Genomic DNA, 20872 nt, shown 5'->3' on the forward strand with positions numbered 1-20872 from the left:
TGAGAAGTTCCAAATGGAAAAACTAGAGGAATACAGCCATCGTGAACTAAAGCAGTTCTGCATCGAACTAGGTATCGCTACCACCGGACTAAGTACCAAGGACGATTTTAAGCATGCCCTAGAATCTTGGGCAGAGACCGGGGATGTCGAAGCCCCTGAGCAAAGCACCGCGAAAAATACCAACACGGCCCCTGAGGGGCAAAGAACCAGTCTCTCGCAAGACGAGATCCAAGAAAGAGAAAAAGCCCGACTACACGAACTCGAAATGGCCCGACTCAAGATGGACATAGAACTCAAATTGGCCGAGCAAAAAATAAACTTAGAGCACCTTCGCCTCCGAGAAGAAAGAGAGGAGAAACAGAGGCAAAGGGAGCTCGAGGAAAAAAGACTAACGTACGAGCACGAACGGAACCTAGCCGAGATCAACCTGCGCAAACAAAATAAAGAGTTAGGGGTGCCCGACAGACCGTCCACCCCAGGGACCGCGGAGAAAAAAGTGCACATCCCCAAGGATGTGGTCCGAGAATATTTTCGAGAAGACGACATCCAGCAATGGTTTAAGGCCTATGAAATCGCGATGACTGCGCACCGGATCGATAGAGCCGACTGGGGAGCCGGCCTATGGGGCAAATTCCTCAATGAGGGCCGCGATACTCTGTTACAGCTCCCAGACCACCAGATGACCTCCTACGACCATATGAAAGCGGCCCTCCTCACCCGCTATGGCCTCACGCCCGAGATGTACCGTCAGAGGTTCCGAGACTGCACACGCATTCCAGGTACAACTTGGGTGGACTATGTAACGTACTTTAGCCGAGCCTTCGAAGGCTGGATCAGAGGGAACAACGTCACGACCTACGAGCAGCTGTTCAATCTGATGGTATGGGAGCATCTGTCCAACAATTGCTTCATTGAACTACGCCAACACCTCCTCGACAGCAAGTTAACCGATCCCCGGCAGCTCGCAGCCGAAGCTGACCGGTGGGAGATCACCAGAGTGGGCCGGAATGGGTCCTACGAGCAGAACAGGAACAACAATGGTCACTACCGACCCAGAGGAGGAGGAGGGGGCCAAGGACGAGGAAGAGACAATACTCCGGCCGCCCCCGCTACCAGCACCACCCCCCCGGCCAACCGGGGCAGCACCCCGGCGCGACCGGGATACAGAGCCAATGTTACATGTCACCGATGCCAACGAGTCGGCCACTATGCAAACGACCCAAGCTGCCCGCAGTATCAGAGTCCAAGACCCCGCCAGGTGGCCGCCGCGGCACTAGGGGAAGAACAGATCTCCGAGGAACAAGAAACAGGCGAGCAAGAGTATCAAGAGTGGGAGCCAGCCGCCATGACTCTCGCGTGCTTAGGGGGAAGAGACATGGTCCCGCGGGTCCCCCTACCCGCTAACACCCAGAAGTACAGCCAATGGGTGAGCATCAATGGACAACGGGCCGAAGCCCTTCGAGACACCGGGGCCAGTGTGACAGCCGTCCGCTGTCATCTGGTGACCCCAGAACAATATCTACCGAACGTTCTCTGCCCTGTGCGATCAGCCGACAACTCGGAAAGTCTGTGTCGGATGGCCTGCGTCCCCTTTGAGTGGGGAGGGGTCTCCGGCATGTTGAAGGTAACGGTCCGAGACGACGCCCCCGTGGAATGCCTCCTCGGAAATGACCTGGAAAGCTCCCCGTGGGCAGCCGTGGAGCGAAAAGAACACTTGGGGATGTTGGGCGTCCCAGACTGGGCGTGCGTCACCACCCGGTCCATGGCCGCCCGTGCCAACCATCACCCGGAAGAACCCGAATGGCCGGCGCCACCGCCTCCGGTCGCCCCCGCCGAGACCCCCGACCATGGCATCCCCCTCGAACTTGCTCAACCTTCCGACCTCGCTAATCTTGATCAGTGGGCTCAAGAAGGGGGACCCACACAAGAACAATTTCGTCAGGAACAGAAGACCTGTCCCTCCCTTGAGGGACTCCGACAACAAGCGCTCGCCCAAAGCGCCGGGGATACCTCCGGAACTCATTGGGTCTACTGGGACAATGATCTATTGTACAGCGAGCAACGAATCGCCGAGCTGGGGGCCAACCGAGTACTAGTGGTGCCCCTCCGCTTTAGAGACTTCCTGCTAAACCTGGCCCACGATGCCCCCCTGGCAGGGCACCTGGGACAGGATAAAACCTACAGCCGCCTAGTGACCCACTTCTTCTGGCCCAAAATGAGAAACGATGTGCACCAGCATTGCCGATCTTGCCCCACGTGCCAAGCCAGTGGGAAGAGCGGCCGCAAATTAAAGGCTCCCCTGCAACCCTTTCCAGTAGTCACAACCCCATTTGAGAGGGTCGGGATAGACATTGTGGGACCCCTGGACCCGCGTACAAGACAAGGCCATCGCTTCATCCTGGTACTAGTGGACCACGCCACCCGCTACCCTGAGGCTATTCCTCTCCGGACCGTGACAGCCCCAGTGGTCGGCCGGGCCCTGATGGGGATCTTCTCCCGTGTGGGGTTCCCCCGGGAAGTCGTCAGTGACAGAGGCACGAACTTTATTTCTAAATATATGAAGTCCCTCTGGCAACAGTGTGGGGTCACCTACCGCTTCACGACCCCCTATCACCCCCAAGGAAACGGACTTGTTGAGCGGTTCAATCGCACGCTAAAAGGGATGATCGGGGGATTGGAAGAGCCCCTCCGTCGCCAGTGGGACGTGCTGCTGCCGTGCCTCCTCTTCGCCTACCGGGAGGTCCCACAGAAGTCCCTAGGCTTCAGCCCCTTCGAGCTGCTCTATGGGCACCCAGTACGGGGGCCACTCAGCCTGATCAAAGAAGGCTGGGAGATGCCTCCGGCCAAGAGTCCTCCAGATGTCTTCCGGTACCTCCTCACCCTCCGCAACCAGTCCCGGCGGTTCAGAGACCTAGCAAAAGCCAACCTAGAGGCCAGTCAAGAGGACATGAAGAAATGGTATGACCAGAACGCCTCATCCATTGAATTCGAGCCGGGGCAACAGGTCTGGGTAATGTCCCCCACAGAACCGTGCGCTCTCCAAGACAAATGGACGGGACCCTTCAAGGTAATCGAGCGCAAGGGTCCTGCCACCTATCTGATCGATATGGAGTCCGCCCGGAATCCGCTCCGAGTCCTCCACACCAACAGACTGAAACCCCACTTTGCACGAACAGAACTCAGCCTCTTGATGGCCACAGACAATGGGGTTGAAGACGACTCCGAGCCTCTCCCTGACCTCTTGCGGACCCAGGAGCAAGACGGCTCCGTGGATGGGGTCCGACTCTCGGAGACCCTCACCAGAGAACAACGGCAAGAGTGCCAAGCCCTCCTATCACGGTTCGCCAGTCTGTTCTCCCTCACCCCGGGTGTCACTTCCTGGTGTGTGCACGATGTGGACACCGGAGACAGCCCTCCTATCCGCCACCGGGCCTACCGCGTACCTGATCGGGTACGGGCCTGCATCCAGGCGGAAGTAGCTAAGATGCTCACGCTCGGGGTCATCGAGCCCTCAAACAGTCCATGGACCAGCCCGGTCGTACTGGTCCCCAAAGCAGCCGCCCCCGGGACCACACCAGAACTCCGGTTCTGTGTCGACTACCGGGGCCTGAATGAAGTCACCAGAACGGACGCACACCCCATCCCCCGGGCAGATGAACTGGTCGACCGAATGGGCGCTGCCCGCTACCTCAGCATCTTCGACCTGACGGCAGGTTATTGGCAGATCGGCCTCACACCCCGAGCACAAGAACGCTCTGCCTTCTCCACCCCCGATGGCCACTATCACTTTACGGTCATGCCCTTCGGCATGAAGAATGCCCCAGCGACGTTCCAACGGCTCGTCAATCAGGTCCTGGCGGGGCTCGAAGAGTTCAGCGCCGCCTACCTGGACGACATCGCTGTGTACAGCCACCATTGGACCGAGCACCTCCACCACCTCCAAGCAGTGCTGCAAGCCCTTCAGCGAGCTGGCCTCACGATCAAGGCCAGCAAATGCCAAATTGGACAAGGGTCGGTGACCTACCTCGGACACCAGGTGGGAAGCGGCCTAGTGGCCCCCCTACAGCTGAAAATTGCCGCCATCCAGAACTGGCAACCCCCTATCACTCAAACTGAGGTGCGAGCCTTCCTGGGCCTCACGGGCTACTACCGAAGGTTCGTGAAAGACTATGGTACCATCGTGGGGCCTCTCACGGAACTCACGTCAAAAAATCAGCCCAAGAAGGTGAACTGGACCCCAGAGTGTCAAGCGGCGTTCGAACAGTTAAAGGCCGCCATGTGTTCCGCTCCTGTGCTCCAGGCCCCAGACTACAGCCGGGAGTTCGTCGTCCAGACGGACGCCTCCGACCAGGGCATTGGGGCGGTCCTGTCCCAGGTGAACACCGAAGGCCTCGATCAACCGGTGGCCTTCATCAGCCGGAGACTCCTACCCCGGGAACAACGCTGGAGCACCATAGAGAGGGAAGCCTTCGCTGTGGTATGGGCCCTCAAGAAGCTCCGGCCCTACCTTTTTGGCACCCACTTCCGGGTGCAGACTGACCACCGACCCCTGCAGTGGTTGATGCATATGCGGGGGGAAAACCCAAAATTGCTACGCTGGTCCATCTCCTTACAAGGTATGGACTTCACAGTCGAACACCGGCCTGGGTCCGACCACGCCAACGCCGATGGCCTGTCCCGGTTTTTCCGCCTCGACGAAGAGAGTCCCCAAGAGGATGGGTAACTCTCCCCGCCTTCAGCTGGGGGGGACGCATGTTGGACAGGCCACATGACGGGCCGCTCTCCCCCGGCTCGACCAGGCCCGAGCCCAGTCACGCAAGCACCACACACCACCATTGCACGCCCTGCGTCCCCTCAGGGACCCCTGCCCTCGAACATGATAACCTCGTGGGTCCGATCCACTGCCGGCCCATGCACCCAGCCCGGGCCGCCATCTTGGACACCTCGCCACGAGGCCGCCTGGCCCCCGATCGACCTCAACCCTGGGCCTAGCCCAGCCTCAGACAATCCGGCACCACCCTCCACCCAGGAGGTGAGCGGGCTACTTGGCAAGTCAATGGGAGAAAGAGGTGCCGATGGCTCTCCCCCCGCCCAGTGCCGCTCGCCCATCGCCTCCCCGGGCGCTGGCTCCACCCCCCTGCTGGGTGTCTGGACTCCCTCATCCCGGACCTCCCGACCTCCAAGTGCGAGGGTCCGGACATCAAAGCACGCCAGCCCTATAACTGGGGCAGCTCCAGAGCAGGAAGTCAGTTGTATCTTGGAGTCGAGAGACGTAAGAGGAACTCATCCTGGACGGACTACTGGCGCTGCCGTAGCTCTGTCCTGTGCACCATCGTCCTGCCTGTTGGCGCTGCCACAGCCGTCGTAACCTTCATTCTTCACCGTCGTCCGGATCTGCTGGCGAGGCCGCGGACCGTTGTAACCATCATCTTCATCGGGACCTGCTTGGCTTCTCCACGGCCCGTCGACCATCCTTCATCCATCTCGGGACCTGCTTGGCTCCTCCACGGCCCGATCAGCAACCACGCCGAGCTCGAGGATTGAGAGCTATTTAACTCCTTGGTAACTAAGACTGTCCCGCTACCCTTTCTCCTCAACCAGAGATCAGAACCGAGGGGACCCCTGAGTCCAGACCTCCTTGTATCATAACGACGTAACCTAAGAATTGCATATAAAGTCTCGTTAACCTTCAATCTTGTGTGGTGTCCGTCTGTGGGGGGGAAGTTACTTACCTGTACAGTCGTTGGAGACGGCTCTCCCTGGAGACCTCTCCCCGTAATCTCGGCCGACCCTCCCGGTCCGTCTAACAGGGAGCCTGCCCCTCCTCTTAACAGTTACTTCACGATCTGCAGGAACGCGTGTGTGGGTTAGTTCTAGGTCCCCCTAAGAGAGCGCGGTGAGGCAATGGAGTTCTACGTGTACTCAGCGGATCGCCTGTTCCAATCTCGGTAGGTTAATTCGCCGACTGCAGAGCTCTGTGCGAGCCGGTTGGTTTAAAGGTTCCAATTCTAATAAAATTGTAGGGTGGGTTAATGCGCCGACCTTGGAGCTCTGTGTATGCCCGGGAAACTGCAATATCGAAGCCCGACAGGGTGGCGGTAGGTGTATAGCTAAATGTACCCTCACAAGTTGGAGGCGGGGCCGGGTCACCTGTAATTCCAAAAGAGCACTTCAAGCCACCCACATAGCTCCGCGGGGACCCGCTGCAGCGCCCAGCGAGCTGCCCCCGTGCCCCATTGTGAGCTGCGCATTTCAGTTTCATTTCAATCGTTGTTACTATCAGTGGGTCATAGAGGTACGCCCACCATCTTTTCAGATATACATTTTTTTCTGTGCTGACAGAAGGAGAAACTAGCAACTCTACCTGCATGGCACACTGCTAGGCTGCGTGATGGTAGTGTGGGGGAGGGGCGAGAGGCGAGAAGCTCGGGGGTAACATGACGCAGCGAGGTTTCATGGAACGGGCAGAGTGCAGGGAACACTCACCACAGACCAGCAGAATAAACTAGGCACCGCAAGGACAATATTTGTGAACAAAAGATTAAACAAGTAAGTATTGTAGATGCATTGTTTCTAAACCGAGGCATAACTATTTACTTTAAAAAATTTGGCGAGGTCACTATCGGCCTCAGTGGGATTAAAGAATGAGCTATCGGCATTCAAACTGATTATCTACAGGTCATGTTGCACATCAGTCTTGTTGAGGCGTGGGAAATGTTCTTGGTGACAGTTACCCTCGAGCTATATAAACTTTTGAAATGGGTATCCTTGTGGGCAGTAGCATACCATTGATTGACTTCATACACAAATATATCAGCTTAAAGCACTATGTTTTGCGGTTATGACTGACATTCGGTGTTCTTTAAAATGCATCACTGAACGCCAAGATATTTTTAAAGCTCTCTCCTATCCGAAATTAATCCATAAAAGAAAATGAGTGACTGTCACATTTTAGACATACGAATGGTTGCCATACTAAAACTAAAACAAACTACCGTTTTTCATATAGACTGTGTGGAGTAAACCTCTTGGATTTTTATTTATTTTATTTTATGCGTTTTTATATAGCGCAGACTTTACCCAAAGGTGTCAGAGCGCTTCACAATAGGAACAGAACTGATGCATGAGAAGAACACTACAAGTGAACAAATTACAAAAGCAAACGTTAAGTTACATGAGGCAAAAATGACAATTGTGGGCAAACAAAATACAAGAGGTAGCAAACGGTGCGGTCCACTGGGTGTGCCTGGTGGGGTTAAGGGACAGACACTCTGAGGCCAAGGGGGGCTATAGGTTCTGGTTTCATTTACAATCTGAGAGGCCAGTAATGGCTTAATTCACCCACATGGTATGGGGCCATTTGTGGCACAAAACGTTTATCTCCCCGTCTTCCTCCATGTTCATTGTAAACTGTGTAGTCAGGCTCGCAGAGGGCGAGAGTGAGCGTGTGCCGAGGTTGATGCCCCTATTGCAAGGCAGCTTGACTGACCCCGCCCCGGGTGGTTGTATTCGGGAGTGTGATTTTCATGTCAGCTACTGCGGTACTGAGTGGGCTCAATTACGACATAGCAGTAATTGTAATTTTTGACATAATGTTGGTAATTATGTAATGTTTCCGAGATTCTGCAGCATGACTAAACATAGTCGGTCCGATTCCGAGCGTTGACTCACCCAGGGCTTTCGGTCTAGTTGTTCGTATTCCTAACGTAAGTCTTAGAGATAAATGAGGGATTTGTAAGAGCGTGCCTCGTTGGTGTGTGGGTACGGCACACTGCGTTTCGCTAGTAGCGGGCAGAACGGAACCACTTTGTGTTATGAAAACAGCTGTTTAATCAGTGGATAAAAATATAGAACCTGATGATAACATCTGTAGAGTACAAGGCTAGGACTGCGGAAATGTCTGGAGTGTGGCTCGTGAGACAAGAGGAAAAGAAACCTGATTAGCGAGAGGGATGAGAGGACGAGACAGGAAAAGCATTGGCCGTGTGGTCGGGCCGTGCAATGAAATAATAAAAACAAGGTAGATAGTGGGAAGGGACGTGAGCCAGTGCTTTAAAAGTAATACAAAAGTGCAGGGATACTCGACATCTCATAGCACCTGAGAAGTACCCGTACTCTTTCACTAAAAGCATTGCACCCTTTCTAACACGAACGGCGGGAGGGAGGCCTACGAGGACAGGGGGGGGGGGGCGGGAGAGGAACGGACGGCGGGAGGGGGCGGGAGAGGACACAGGGGGCGTGAGGGGGGAGGGGGGAGGGGGGGGCGGGAGAGAACACGAACGGCGGGAGGGAGGCGGGAAACGTGCCGGGGAAAAACATGCCCAGGACAGCAGCAATCACGGCCGGGCCGGACCAGACTCGGGGGCGTTCCCGGCGTCGCGTGACGTCGGCAAAAGCCAAAGAATCTCGGGAACGCCCCCGTGTCTGGTCCGGCATTGATGGACAGGCCCCTCGTCCAATGGCTAGGCTCCATTTATGGAGCTAGCCAATGGGACGGGGGGCGTGTTCCATAGTGCCTTACTGTACTCATTAGATTTCTCTGGAGGAGGAGCCTAACGGCTCCGCCCCCCAGCGAAACCTAAATATTTGGACCCGAGGTAAATGAATTACCTATATACCGTTTGATAGGACATCATGAGGGTTTTTTAGAGAATGAGGAATTCATTAAGTAGGAAGTGTTGGTACTAAAACATATAGGGCCAGATGCATCAAGAGAAATGCGCTAGCAAAAGGGCCAGATTCTCAGAATCTGGCCCTTTGCGAGTGCAATTTTTGCATTTGGGATGCATCATCCCAAATGCAAAAATCGCAAATAGAGAATTCGCTAAATTGCGATTGTTTGCATTTAAGGAATCTCAAATTGAGATTCCTTAAATGCAATGCATGAAAGTATCAAAAATAGCGAATTCGCTAATAGGGCACGCAAATTACCACGAAGTACAACTTCATGGTAATTTGCAAAAACTTTGAAAAATGCACTTTTGTGCATTTTTCAAAGTTTCATGTTGCGAACACACATGCCCTAAGGGCATGTGTGTGCGCAACATATGTGCACAGATCACATTCAGGGGTGTAACAGGGTGTCCTTCGGACACCCCTGCACCCTTGAACTCGCAATCTCAATTTGCGAATCGCTAATTGCTAATCGCAAATTGAGATTGTCTTCCCATTCATTCCTATGGGCCTCTAGGCCCATAGGAATTAATGGGGAGGTATTCATTAATTGCGACTCGCAATTTGCGAGTCGCAATTAAGGAATTCTAAGGAATCGCTATTTTTATAGTGATTGCTTGATGCATTCCATTTTGCTATTCCTTATTAGCGATTCCTTATTTTTCGCTAATAAGGAATCGCAAAATGGATGCTTGATGCATCTGGCCCATATTCTTTATCGTTCAATAGATGAAGCTAGAACAGGTCACCCAGTAAACCACAATGGAACCTTCCACATATGGAATGTGCACATAGTGCCAGTGGAAGGGGCTCTTAATTCTATTTAGACCAATGAAGGTGTTCCCGATTCTATAGAGTTATGTGGGTCTTCATGGCCGCACATATAATGTCCAAGCGAGAGACAAATCATTGAAACAAGGGTTTCTCCTATTGCGGCAGGGTTTCCGGGCCCGGAAACCTTTCCGCAATAGGAGAAACCCTTGTTTATTTGTTTTTGTGTTTTATGCTTAAGTTTTGTATATTGAATAATTTCATAATTGTCTGTATAAATGTATTTTTAACTTTTGTGATTATGTGGTTTAACAAAGTACGTCCCAATATCTTTTATTTAGACAGCTTTTAGCATGAATTTATATAATAATAAAAAATGAAGATTTAAATGAATGTTTAGTGCATTGAGTTTATAAATACACCAATGAGCCTGTTGTAGGTCTTTCTATGACCAGCTAATTGCCTAGGTTTTTTTTCTTGAACTTGTCTGTTTATTTCATCATGAGATTGCTGTATGCGGGATGGGGAGTGTTGCTGATATTGGCACATTGCCTGGTCACTGCGGGCGCCTCCTCAGTGATGTATGTCTGAGGTGTGCTGACCTCGGGTCTCTAAAGGCTCCACACCAACCCTGGTGTCCTTCTTCTGTTTCTACAGAGTACCAGGGTAAGACCAAGCTGCAGCTGATGAAGGGGGACATCCAGGACGCCGAGCTGGTGCTCAGGGCCTGCCAGGGCCTATCACTGGTCATCCACACGGCGGCCATCATCGACACCCTAGGGAAAGTCCCCGCCGAGAAGGTCATGGGGGTCAACGTGAGAGGTAGGTGCCCATGAGTCTTGGGTGGGGGGCTCTCCAGGCCTGTCTCAGGGTGCTAAGAGTAGAGTCAGCACCGGGGTTCAGCGCTCTAAGAGACTGATGCTCCATCAGGCGATGACCCCGAAGTACAACTGCACCCTCCCTCTCACGTCAACATTAACCATTAGTTCAACAAGCCTCAGAACCTTTAGCGTTGGTGGCACCCCGTGCACTAATCGTGTTTGGCACCCCAATAAACTCCTTCTCCATGGACTCCCTCACTACAGCCCTCCACCAGTGCCCCTCATCTCTCGGTACCCCTCCCCTTGTGATCTCCTCCTCGGATCCCTCACTGCCACCCTCCACCAGTGCCCCTCATCTCTCCATACCCCTCCCCCTCGTGACCTCCTCCTCGGATCCCTCACTGCCACCCTCCACCAGCACCCCTCATCTCTCCGTAGCCCCTCCCCTTCGGACCTCCTCCTCGGATCCCTCACTGCCCTCCTCCACCAGTGCCACTCATCTCTCCGTAGCCCCTCCTTCTACTGACGTGTTCCTCGGATTCCCTCACCCCCACCCTCCACCAGTGCCCCTCATCTCTCCGTAACCCCTCCCCCTCATGACCTCCTCCTCGGATCCCTCACTGCCACCCTCCACCAGTGCCACTCATCTCTCCGTAGCCCCTCCTTCTACTGACGTGTTCCTCGGATTCCCTCACCCCCACCCTCCCCCAGTGCCCTTCATCTCTCCGTACCCCTCCCCCTCATGACCTCCTCTTCGGATCCCTCACTCCCACCCTCCACCAGCACCCCTCATCTCTCCGTAGCCCCTCCCCCTCGGACCTCATCCTCGGATCCCTCACTGCCACCCTCCCCCAGTGCCACTCATCTCTCCATAGGCCCTCCCTCTCATGACCTCTTCCTGGAATTCCCTCACAGCCACACTCCAACAGTGTCCCTCATCTCTCTAAAGCCCCCCCTTCCATTACCTCCTCCTTGGATTCCCTCACTGCCAACTTCCAACAGTGCCCCTCATCTTTCCGTAGCCCCTCCTCCTCGTGACCTCCTTCTCGGATCCCTCACTGCCAACTTCCAACAGTGCCCCTCATCTCTCCGTAGCCCCTCCCCCTCGGACCTCCTCCTCGGATCCCTCACTGCCACCCTCCCCCAGTGCCACTCATCTCTCCATAGGCCCTCCCTTTCATGACCTCTTCCTGGAATTCCCTCACAGCCACCCTCCAACAGTGTCCCTCATCTCTCTAAAGCCCCTCCTTCCATTACCTCCTCCTTGGATTCCCTCACTGCCAACTTCCAACAGTGCCCCTCATCTTTCCGTAGCCCCTCCTCCTCGTGACCTCCTTATCGGATCCCTCACTGCCAACTTCCAACAGTGCCCCTCATCTCTCCGTAGCCCTTCCCCCTCAGGACCTCCTCCTTCGATCCCTCACTGCCACCCTCCAGCAGTGCCCCTCATCTCTCTGTAGCCCCTCCCCCTCGTGACCTCCTCCTCGGATCCCTCACTGCCACCCTCCAGCAGTGCCCCTCATCTCTCCATAGCTCCTCTCTCACATACATTTCATTTGTGTTAAAGGACTGGTTGGCGTTGGCTTACCAATAAGAATGTAAATCTACCCAAATGAAACCTTTTCAGCAACATTGGGAGCAGATAATGAAAGACTAAGGAGAAAGCATAATGTCGTAACCTATATTATGCAGTTTGCATGCCGCTTTCTGATGACAGTTCCCAGGTCATTGATCTATACTAGGATTATGAACTGCAAGTAACGAAAGGATCTCTCTGAGAGAAGTAGTAACCCACTGAGCTATCCACAGGAAATACAGTTCTGTGATTTGCAATGTACAGGTTCTTTGCAGCAGGCATATTAACCCTCTGTGCTGCTTTATCATGAGTGGAAACTGCCACTAGACAAAACTCTGATCTCTCTCCAGCAGGAACATCAATCACCAGAGTTATATTGACATTTTTATTGCTGCCTGAAAACTGCAGGACACACAAGGAACTCTGCAGCAGGTGCTCTTAAACTCATAAGTTATTTCTAAACACAGCACCCAACCCCTGCCCCAGTTCAACGCCATGTGTGGCGCAGGCTGCACCGGTCACACCACAGAAAAGCCAGCCCTGACAGCGCTACGCCATGGGAAGATTGCTACCGGTTCAAAGGGTTGACCCCACACCGCCAAATGTACTCACCATCCAAATCAGGGCTGAGGAAAAATGTCTTAAACTAGTAAATACCGAGAACTTTTCCCTATAACCTTTTATCAGAAAGCCTGTGTACCTGACAATTAAGAATCCATTGTGACCAAAGTAACAAGCAGGTCTGCCGGCAGCAGGAGGAGGCGCGCGCGCCTCGCAAGGCAGACCTTGGCCCCGCCGCGCGGCAGTGAAAGCGGCAGGCAGGCAGCAGGGGGAGGGGGCATGGGTGATTTCCTTTCAGGAGCGTGCGCCCATATGCCGCTGCGCGTTCCCGAAAGGAAATCGGAAGCAATGCAACGCGTGCACTTCTTTGTTGCAAAAGCTCTGCCGATGGCATTAGGTCCCCTCCTATGCAACGCATGCGCGTTGCGTAGGACGAGACCTAAAAAGCATCACATTAAAAGAGAAGAATTTCCCTTTGAGGTGATAGCAAAGAAAACCTATTAAACACTGGAACATATTTTTTCATTGTTGATGATTTCAGCAGTGGATGGTAGGGGTTAAGCATATGATTCGGGTTAGGTTTGGTGAAATTATTAGCGTTATGCGAAGGCTAGACTTAAGTTTACGCATTAGAGTTATAGTTAGGCTGAGTGTTAAAAACAGAAACAACAAGCATTGGCAATGCCAATAAGTCTGGCTTTAAAGGAATGTTGAATGGTAATGTGAAAAAAGCAAAAGGAACAAATAATGGGCAGAATGCTAAACAATGCAAAGATTCATCCCCGGTCACAAAGATCTGGGGGGCATGTGAGCAAAAGAACTATGGATTAAACCCAGATTTTTGTGACTGGGGGTGAATGTTTGCATTGTTTAGCGCTCCATCCATCATTAGTTCCGCTTGACTTTGTTGCCCTAAGTGGGAAGGGTATGCCCAGATGTGTGTCCCGGGCTCACTCTGCCACTGAATTCAAGCTAGCCTGGCTGATGAGGGGTGATGCCTTGAAACCAGTCCTAGGTAGTTTCTTTCTGGTCCTGAGAGGACCTGGCTTGGCAGCTCGGGCTGAACTGTTCCCAGAAGGAACAGGGTCAAGACTGATTTTCATATGGCTGGGTCCAAACTGGGGTGGTGTGGTGACCAAAAGAATGATGGATTAATCCCAGATCCTTGTGACTGGGGTGAATGTTTGCATTGTTCAGCATTTCAGCCATTAATTGTTTCTTTTGATTTTGAATTGTAATGTGAATAAATAGCACAGGCTGGATATGTATTGTGTGGAAGCACAGAACCTATGAATAATATTGGTTTAGGTTAACAAGTTAGGTGACTGTTGTACTGTCAAGCCAGACCTAAATTCCATGTAGGCTGGTGACTGGCCACATCCACTTGAGCTGCTGCCAGAGAAATACAAACATAATGTCATGTGTGTCTTCCTAAACGTTCAACTTCAGCAGCTGGATAAATAAAATGACAAAAGCTGAGCAGAGGGCAAGCACTTCTTCTGTGGAAGCACACAACCTCTGTCCAATCAAAACATGTACTCCCGACTCCCAACATGTGGGTGGAGTCAAAGCCCCTCTTTAGTGAGGCTCACATAGTTGTCTGATGGCAGCCATGCTGTCAAGCCAGATCATAAAATACAGAGGAGCCCCCTTAAAGCCAAGGGGATAGGGTCACAGAGAGACAAACTGTAAAGAATCCCAGAGCACAAAAAAGAACCAGTAAGTATAAACGTACAAAAAAATATTACACCCTGAACAGATATACTCAAATACATTATTTATTAAATATAAACACATATAAAAGCTTATCAATAGATATGATAAAATAACATTTGTACATACATCAAATACACAACATTCAATTAGACTCAATTAAAATGTTTAACGCGGCTGCTCCAGGTCGCGGAGGATCGCTGCCGCCCCAGAGTGCAACAGGGGCCCTTGTGAGGAGAAGATCTCTCCTCGCCTTATGGCGCTGTAAGCAACGGATGAAAAACTGCCAAGGTCTCATCCAGGCTCAATAGCGGGCTGGGAAAGTTGTCCCGTACATTATCGTGAATGACTAAACCCACTGCAGGGATTAAAGTTGCGCGATAACACTACAACTCCCAGCATGCCCGGTGTAACAATGTAAAATAGGCACACCTGAGGCCTCCTCTAACACGGAAGCATGCAGTGGAGGAGACAGCGCTGGAAAATGTTATTCACTCACGATGTCCTCTGAGGAAGGAGATGAAAGCACTCCGAAACGCGTCAGGCCAAGGACTCTGAAAGGGGATGTGAAAATGACAGTTTTGTTACGAAATAAAGTGGATACTGATCTTACAGTGGAGCGCGTCCTCATCTTGCTGGGCAACTTGTGGTTATATATATATATATATATATATTTATTATTTATTTATTTATTTTTCTGAGGCTTTCTGAAATCCAATGTGGCAAGATATACAACTTATATATTCAACAAATATATATATATAGTGTTGTGCTGCTACTGTTAGATTTAGGGTTGGATTAGGACCGTTGTGAGGGGAAGGTAAGTGTTATGGTTAGGTTGAGTTTCAAGAATGGAGTAAGTTCTGTGATTCGGATAGACGTATGGATTGGATTAGGCTATTTGTGAGGGCCAGGGTTGTGTAGGTCTTCGAATACTCCAGTGCAGGTGTTTGATTACAGTGATACAGACCACTGAATACTCTAATACTACTTTGAACACTCCGCCGCAGCCCTTAGACTACCCCAACGTAGGTCCTAAAATACTCCTTGTGGGTCTTAATGTTGAAACTTACACTTTATTCCCACTCCACGCTATAGCATTTTGTGCACTCTATAAAATTGACTCAGCATTTCCCCAATTCAGGGCCCTGAAGAGCTCCAGTCTGGCAGTCCACCTTTGCGCCTACAGCTGACCACCGAGGCTGTGAGGTCTGCAAAGCTTGGCAAGACTTGAGGGCATATTTACAAGGAGATTACGCCACCAGAACCTCACTTGTTTTTGATGTTCCGGTGGAACCTGGCCCTGCACCGTAGTAACAAAGCAGCGTTAAACCACTTTGCATGGCTTAGCGCTGCTTTGTAAATGTGGTAGGTGCCCGTTCACACAGGGATCTGCGTGAAAGGTGCGCGCAATGGGTGTTGAAGTGGGTGTTCTATCGCAACGCCCGTTGCTTTTGACTCTGCCCCAGATTTACAAGGATGTGTGAATCCGAGGCAGCGCCACAAACTAACATCATGCGATAACAGGCGTTAGAATGGCGTAACAAGAGCGAATACTTTTATTTCTCCTTGTTTTTGCTTTTTCTAAAACAAAATGCCATTAATGATTCTTTATCTGCAGGCATGTGTCCCTTCTTGGACATAAAGAATCATTAAATAAAGGCGATGTGTTACTTCAATGTGTGCTGTAGATGGTCGCTCACGTAGAAGGAGGACATCGCAATATTATATAATGATTGTTTATGTTCAGGAAGGAACACCTTCCTGTAAATAAACAATCATTCCCTAGAATGCAGGTGTCCTTCCACTATGGTGCCAGGGTGTCTGTGTTGGCGTTAAGCAGATATGTTTAGCGCCAGGGAAAACACAGGGGTGCAAATACGGCGCATCCCTGCATTTTGGAAATGGTGGAGCGTGGCGCTGCAAAATTTGCTGCAGGTCTGCACTCCGTCATTTCCTTGCAAATATGCCCCAGGTTTCCTTTCAGGACAGTAGCTCGCCCCTCGATTCTCTCTTGACTCCACGCTCACTCTCATACCAGCGGAACACCTTGCCCCTTCGAAGGCTGTCCTCCCCACTGACTCTCATCGTGTGTCTGGCAGGAGCCTCTTCGACCTCAGTCCTCTGGTGCTGATTCACCACAAGGGCTCCCGGATGGACATTTGGTTTCAATGAGCCTTGGAGTGGATGAATAGGGGTGAACTCCTGGGGTGAGTCAGGAGTGCCAGAGCTCTTGGTAGAGCACCCCCCACCTCCTCTCAACTACATTCAACCCATTGGAAGGGGCTTGAGATGGGGAGCCAGAGGGCAGTGGAGGTGGTGGCCAGCCCAGCACCCAGGGCCGGATCTCCAGTGGCCCCATCACATGGCCTAGATGTAAAGGAAAGCTGTGTTTAGTGCAAGCACCTTTTACCACTGTAATATGAAAGCTGAGTTGTGGAGGTGGTAATCTGTGAGTATTTGTGTACTAGAGATGTGTGCAAGCATTTCTAGCTAAAAGCAGTTTATTCCTCTAAGACTACCACGACTGTAGGTAGTAAAAGTCCTCTACCACTACCCCTGCTCCATGACTATTCAAGACACCAGTCAGCCCAAAACTGTGAGAAAAACCAGGCCTTAAATTAGCATTTCACAGTATGTGATACAGACTCGTACATGTGACTGGATTTGATGTGAAGGAGAGAGGACAGTGCAGTGAGTGAGAGGATGGGGGACCAAGGACTAAGATTGCAGTTTTCTTTCCTTTACACAAGGCAGTTCTTGTTAAGCAAAAAAATTGCATCTGTGATGTTTCTGAATTGACCCTTTTCAGAAAATAATCAATGGCAAAGCCAATAGATCTGTATTGAAGGCGGAGTTCATTTAAATCTCCAATTGCATGTTAACGCCTGATGTATGTCATGCCTGGCCAGCAATCTTGCAACATTAAGAGGCCGCTGATGCATAAAGAACCCTCAGGGCACACCTGTGTGCCTGGTTTATTGCCCATGTGTTCTGATTGGGAGACATCCTTTACCCTGCAGTCACGACAACGAACAGCCTTTACAACACACACAGGCGTGTTTATATTGCTTAAAGCACTGCGGTTCTACAAAGTTGGAGTTCTTGGCATTATGAATGGCAATTTTTACCTAGCCATGTTGCAGGGTGCAGTACCATGTGTGGCCAAAAGATGTCCTATGGGACCTCTTATAGTCACATATGGTACTGCACCGTGCAGAAGATATGGTAAATCCACCCTTCCCATAATGCATTGCATGCTAGACAGTACTACGAGTACATTCAAATAGCTATGTACATATATACAATTAGTAGCTTTAAAATGTGACAGAAGAATTATTACATCAATTTCGGATTAGGTTGTACTCTGTGTGGAGCTGATGAAGGGAAAATTATAGACGGTCTCATATAAATGTGAAATGTTCTAGTGAGTGAAGTACCACTGCCAGCCTAGTTTAGGACCATCTGTGTGTCCCGCCTGAAGCCTTTTAAAACAAGAGTGCCTTGAGGCTTTAATTAAAACCTAGGGAATAACAACACATGGAACAGGGGGTGTCCTCATGGGAGGTTCCAAGAAGAGACAAGGTGGTACTAAGGAGGGACTACTAAGCTTATTGACCAATGAAAAGCCAGCATTTACAAAGGACATGGACAGGAGGCAATTAAAAAAATGGGGGAAAGTGGGCGGAGCTTCATGCCCATATCCTGAATACAGCATGTCTTGAAGAGACAGCGCAAGTGCTGCCTAGGCGAGACCTAAAAAAAGCTGCACGTTGCTGCCGGGAATGAAAAGCAGACAAAGTGCAGGTGCTGCTGAACTTGTCCTGGTGTCCGAAAATTACATGGTGGCAAGTTCAGCATATTTCTGTGGGGCCCCATGTCTTGGCAGGGTGGACGGTGTCCGGCCCCTGAAAATAGAAGAGAGATGCAATGTACCTGCGTTCATGCCTGACTTGTGCCCTGATTTTTTTCTATTTCCAACATAGATTAGTAAATATGTAAATAAATAGTAGTGGCAAAAACTTTTTTTAAGGTGGATGGGCTGGCAGCCCTCGGTCAAAAAATAAATAAATAAACAAATTAAAAAAAACAGCAGATTAGGAGAGAGTGGGCGGATGGGAAATGAAAGCGAACAATGAAGCAACGAATGAGGGAGAAGCACATGAGGGTGAGTGCAACACCGAGGGGGGTCCTGGAGAAGGAAATGGGTGAGAAAAAGCAACGCGGAGCACTATGGGGCGGGGGATAAGAAAAGTACCTGAGGGAGACACTGGAAAAGACATTTACTCTCATGGAGTCTTAAACCAAAATGAAAAAGTAGTGCCTGAAAAATAAGTAGTGGTAAGCAAATATTCTAGTGCCTGGAAGGGATTCCCTCTTCCGAATGTACTTCAAGCCATTGATTTGTTCCCTTCATTTGGATTTTTAGGTCTGGAGTTAGGGTTAGCCAAGACCTTTTGATTTTACTAACATAATTGATATAATATAGAGCATGATATGCAAAGCCCTTTTGAAGTTGTGAACCCTGCGATTTGCAAAATCATGGGGCTCTGCGACCACAAAAGGACTGTTCTTAATGGACAGTAGCCCTTTTATGACTCGGAAATTGATTTCTCCAGCCTCTGGTGGCGCTGTAAGGGAGTTGCTGGGGCGTTGGTGCAGTCCTTCGGGCTCTGCTGAGCCATGCTGCTGGGAGTCAGTGGTGCTGCGTCACCCTGGATTGCATCCCTTGGTTCATGCTGAGGTGGGCTGGAGTGGAGGAGGTCTCTTTCTCCTGAGCTGAGTTTGCTCATTGGTCAGTTGCTGTTCTGCATGTGTGTGCTGCCACCTCCATGTTCTGAGTGGGTTACTCAGTAGCACATATGCACATTTGTTGGTCTCTGGAATTCGAAGGTGCTTAGGGAACAATGGACTGATTGATTGATTGATTTAGAGCTTATATAGCGCATACTGTCACCTTATGGGTATCCTGGCGCTTCAGACTGATAGACTATGACCAGAGTGGAACAGATCGCGACAGAGAGAGATAAAGGGGCAGAAGCTTAGGCTGTGGGAAAGAGCCAGGTTTTCAGGTTCCTGCGAAACTCTAACAGAGAGTTGACTTGTCTAAGGTTCTGAGGAAGTTCATTCCATAAGCGTGCGCCAGCCACGCTAAAGGCCCTTCCTCCTAACCTCGAACCTTAAACCGAGGGATCGTCAGCAGGCAAGCACTGGAAGATCGAAGCTGCCTTGTGGGGCGATACCATGTAAACCTTTCCTGAAGGGGAACAGGACCGAGCTCATGCACTGCTCTGAAAACCATACACAGAGCTTTAAAATGGATCCTCTCCCTAATGGGCAGCCAGTGCAGCTCTCTCAGAGCCAAGATGGTAGAAAACCTCCGTGGCCTCCCAAGGGCCAATTTGGCTGCTGCTGACTGGATTCTTTGCAGTCCCTGGAAAATGTATGCAGGGGCCCCCAGATATAGGGAATTGCAATAATCCAGCCTGCTTCCCACGATACTATTTACCACCAGAGAGCGAGCCTCTTTAGGTAGTAGGGGAAGAATTTTCCATAGCATGCGGATCAGGGCGAAGCAGACGCTGGCAGTCTTACTTGCCTGTGATTCCATCTGGAGGTCGTCATCAAACATCACTCCCAGATTGCAAACCTTCCTAACCGGGGTTAAAGGTGACTCCTCTGGTGTAAATCTGAAGTCATATGGAATTTGTCTAGACATCCTACCTGTAGTGCAGTACACTACCTCAGTCTTTCCGCTGTTAAATTGCAGCAAATTCTTCTGAGCCAGTCAGACGTTTGCCGCATGCATCGCTGGAACAAGTCCAGAGATAGTGCATGGTCCCCTTCCAAGGAGAAGGCTAGTTGCGTGTCATCTGCATAGTTGACTAAACAGACCCCAGATGACTTTATAATGGAAAGCAGGGGTTGTAGATAGACATTAAATAGGATAGGACTGATCGCAGAGCTCTGCGGCACCCCGTGGGTGACTGATGATTTACCAGAGGAGAATGGTGCTAAGGATACAACCTGCTGACGTCCTTATAGATAGGATTGAAGCCATTTCAGTGCCCGGCCTTTCACTCCAATCCTCTTCAATCTTTCCACTAGTATGGGGTGGTTCACCGTGTCAAATGCGGCCGACATATCCAGAAGCACAGAACAGTGACATTCCCGTTGTCGGCTCGCATACGCAGGTTGTCCAACATAGTGGTCAGAGCCGTCTCGGTCCCGTGCCCAGGGCGGAAGCCAAATTTGTCTTTATCTAGTAAATTATTCTCCTCCAGATAGCTCGACAGGGACCTACTGATTGCTTTCTCTAGTAGCTTCACCGGTTAGGGGAGAAGAGAGAAGGGTCTGAAATTTGCCGGTATTGACGGGTCTAGAGAAGTCTTTTTAATCAACGGGGACACCACCGCCAATTTCCAGCACTCCGGGACCATTCCTTCTTCCAGAGACTGATTGCTTATCGCCTTAGCCATGGAAAGGTATTGCGCCCAAGAGTTTTCCAAATTTTATGAGGGAGAGGATCAAGGGGGGAGCCTGAGGATACATTATCTCCCAAGCTGTCTGTTAGAGCCTGAAAATTGTCCAGCAATGCAGATTGTTGTAGATCTGACTCAGTCCAAAATTCAGGATTAAGTTGTTCACCCTTGTCATTGACGTGCAGGGTATTCACGATTTTTGCAGTCTTATCCTGAAAATGTGTATCTATTTCGTTTTTGGGAAGCTACCACTTTGTTTTCCTAGCATATAGGGG

General features: G+C 50.8%; 1 protein-coding gene across 1 annotated transcript in view; it reads left to right on the forward strand.

The window, feature by feature from the left end:
* Window positions 1-20872, forward strand: part of LOC147700438 (3 beta-hydroxysteroid dehydrogenase/Delta 5-->4-isomerase-like) — a 176463-nt gene that overhangs the window by 142492 nt on the left and 13099 nt on the right. Inside the window, exon 2 of the mRNA XM_086935845.1 lies at window positions 10102-10266. Coding sequence (XP_086791971.1) covers window positions 10102-10266 — 165 coding nt within the window. The remainder of the gene's footprint in view (window positions 1-10101; window positions 10267-20872) is intronic.

Source organism: Lissotriton vulgaris, chromosome 8 (assembly GCF_964263255.1).
Source record: "Lissotriton vulgaris chromosome 8, aLisVul1.2, whole genome shotgun sequence".
Classification (NCBI taxonomy): domain Eukaryota; kingdom Metazoa; phylum Chordata; class Amphibia; order Caudata; family Salamandridae; genus Lissotriton; species Lissotriton vulgaris.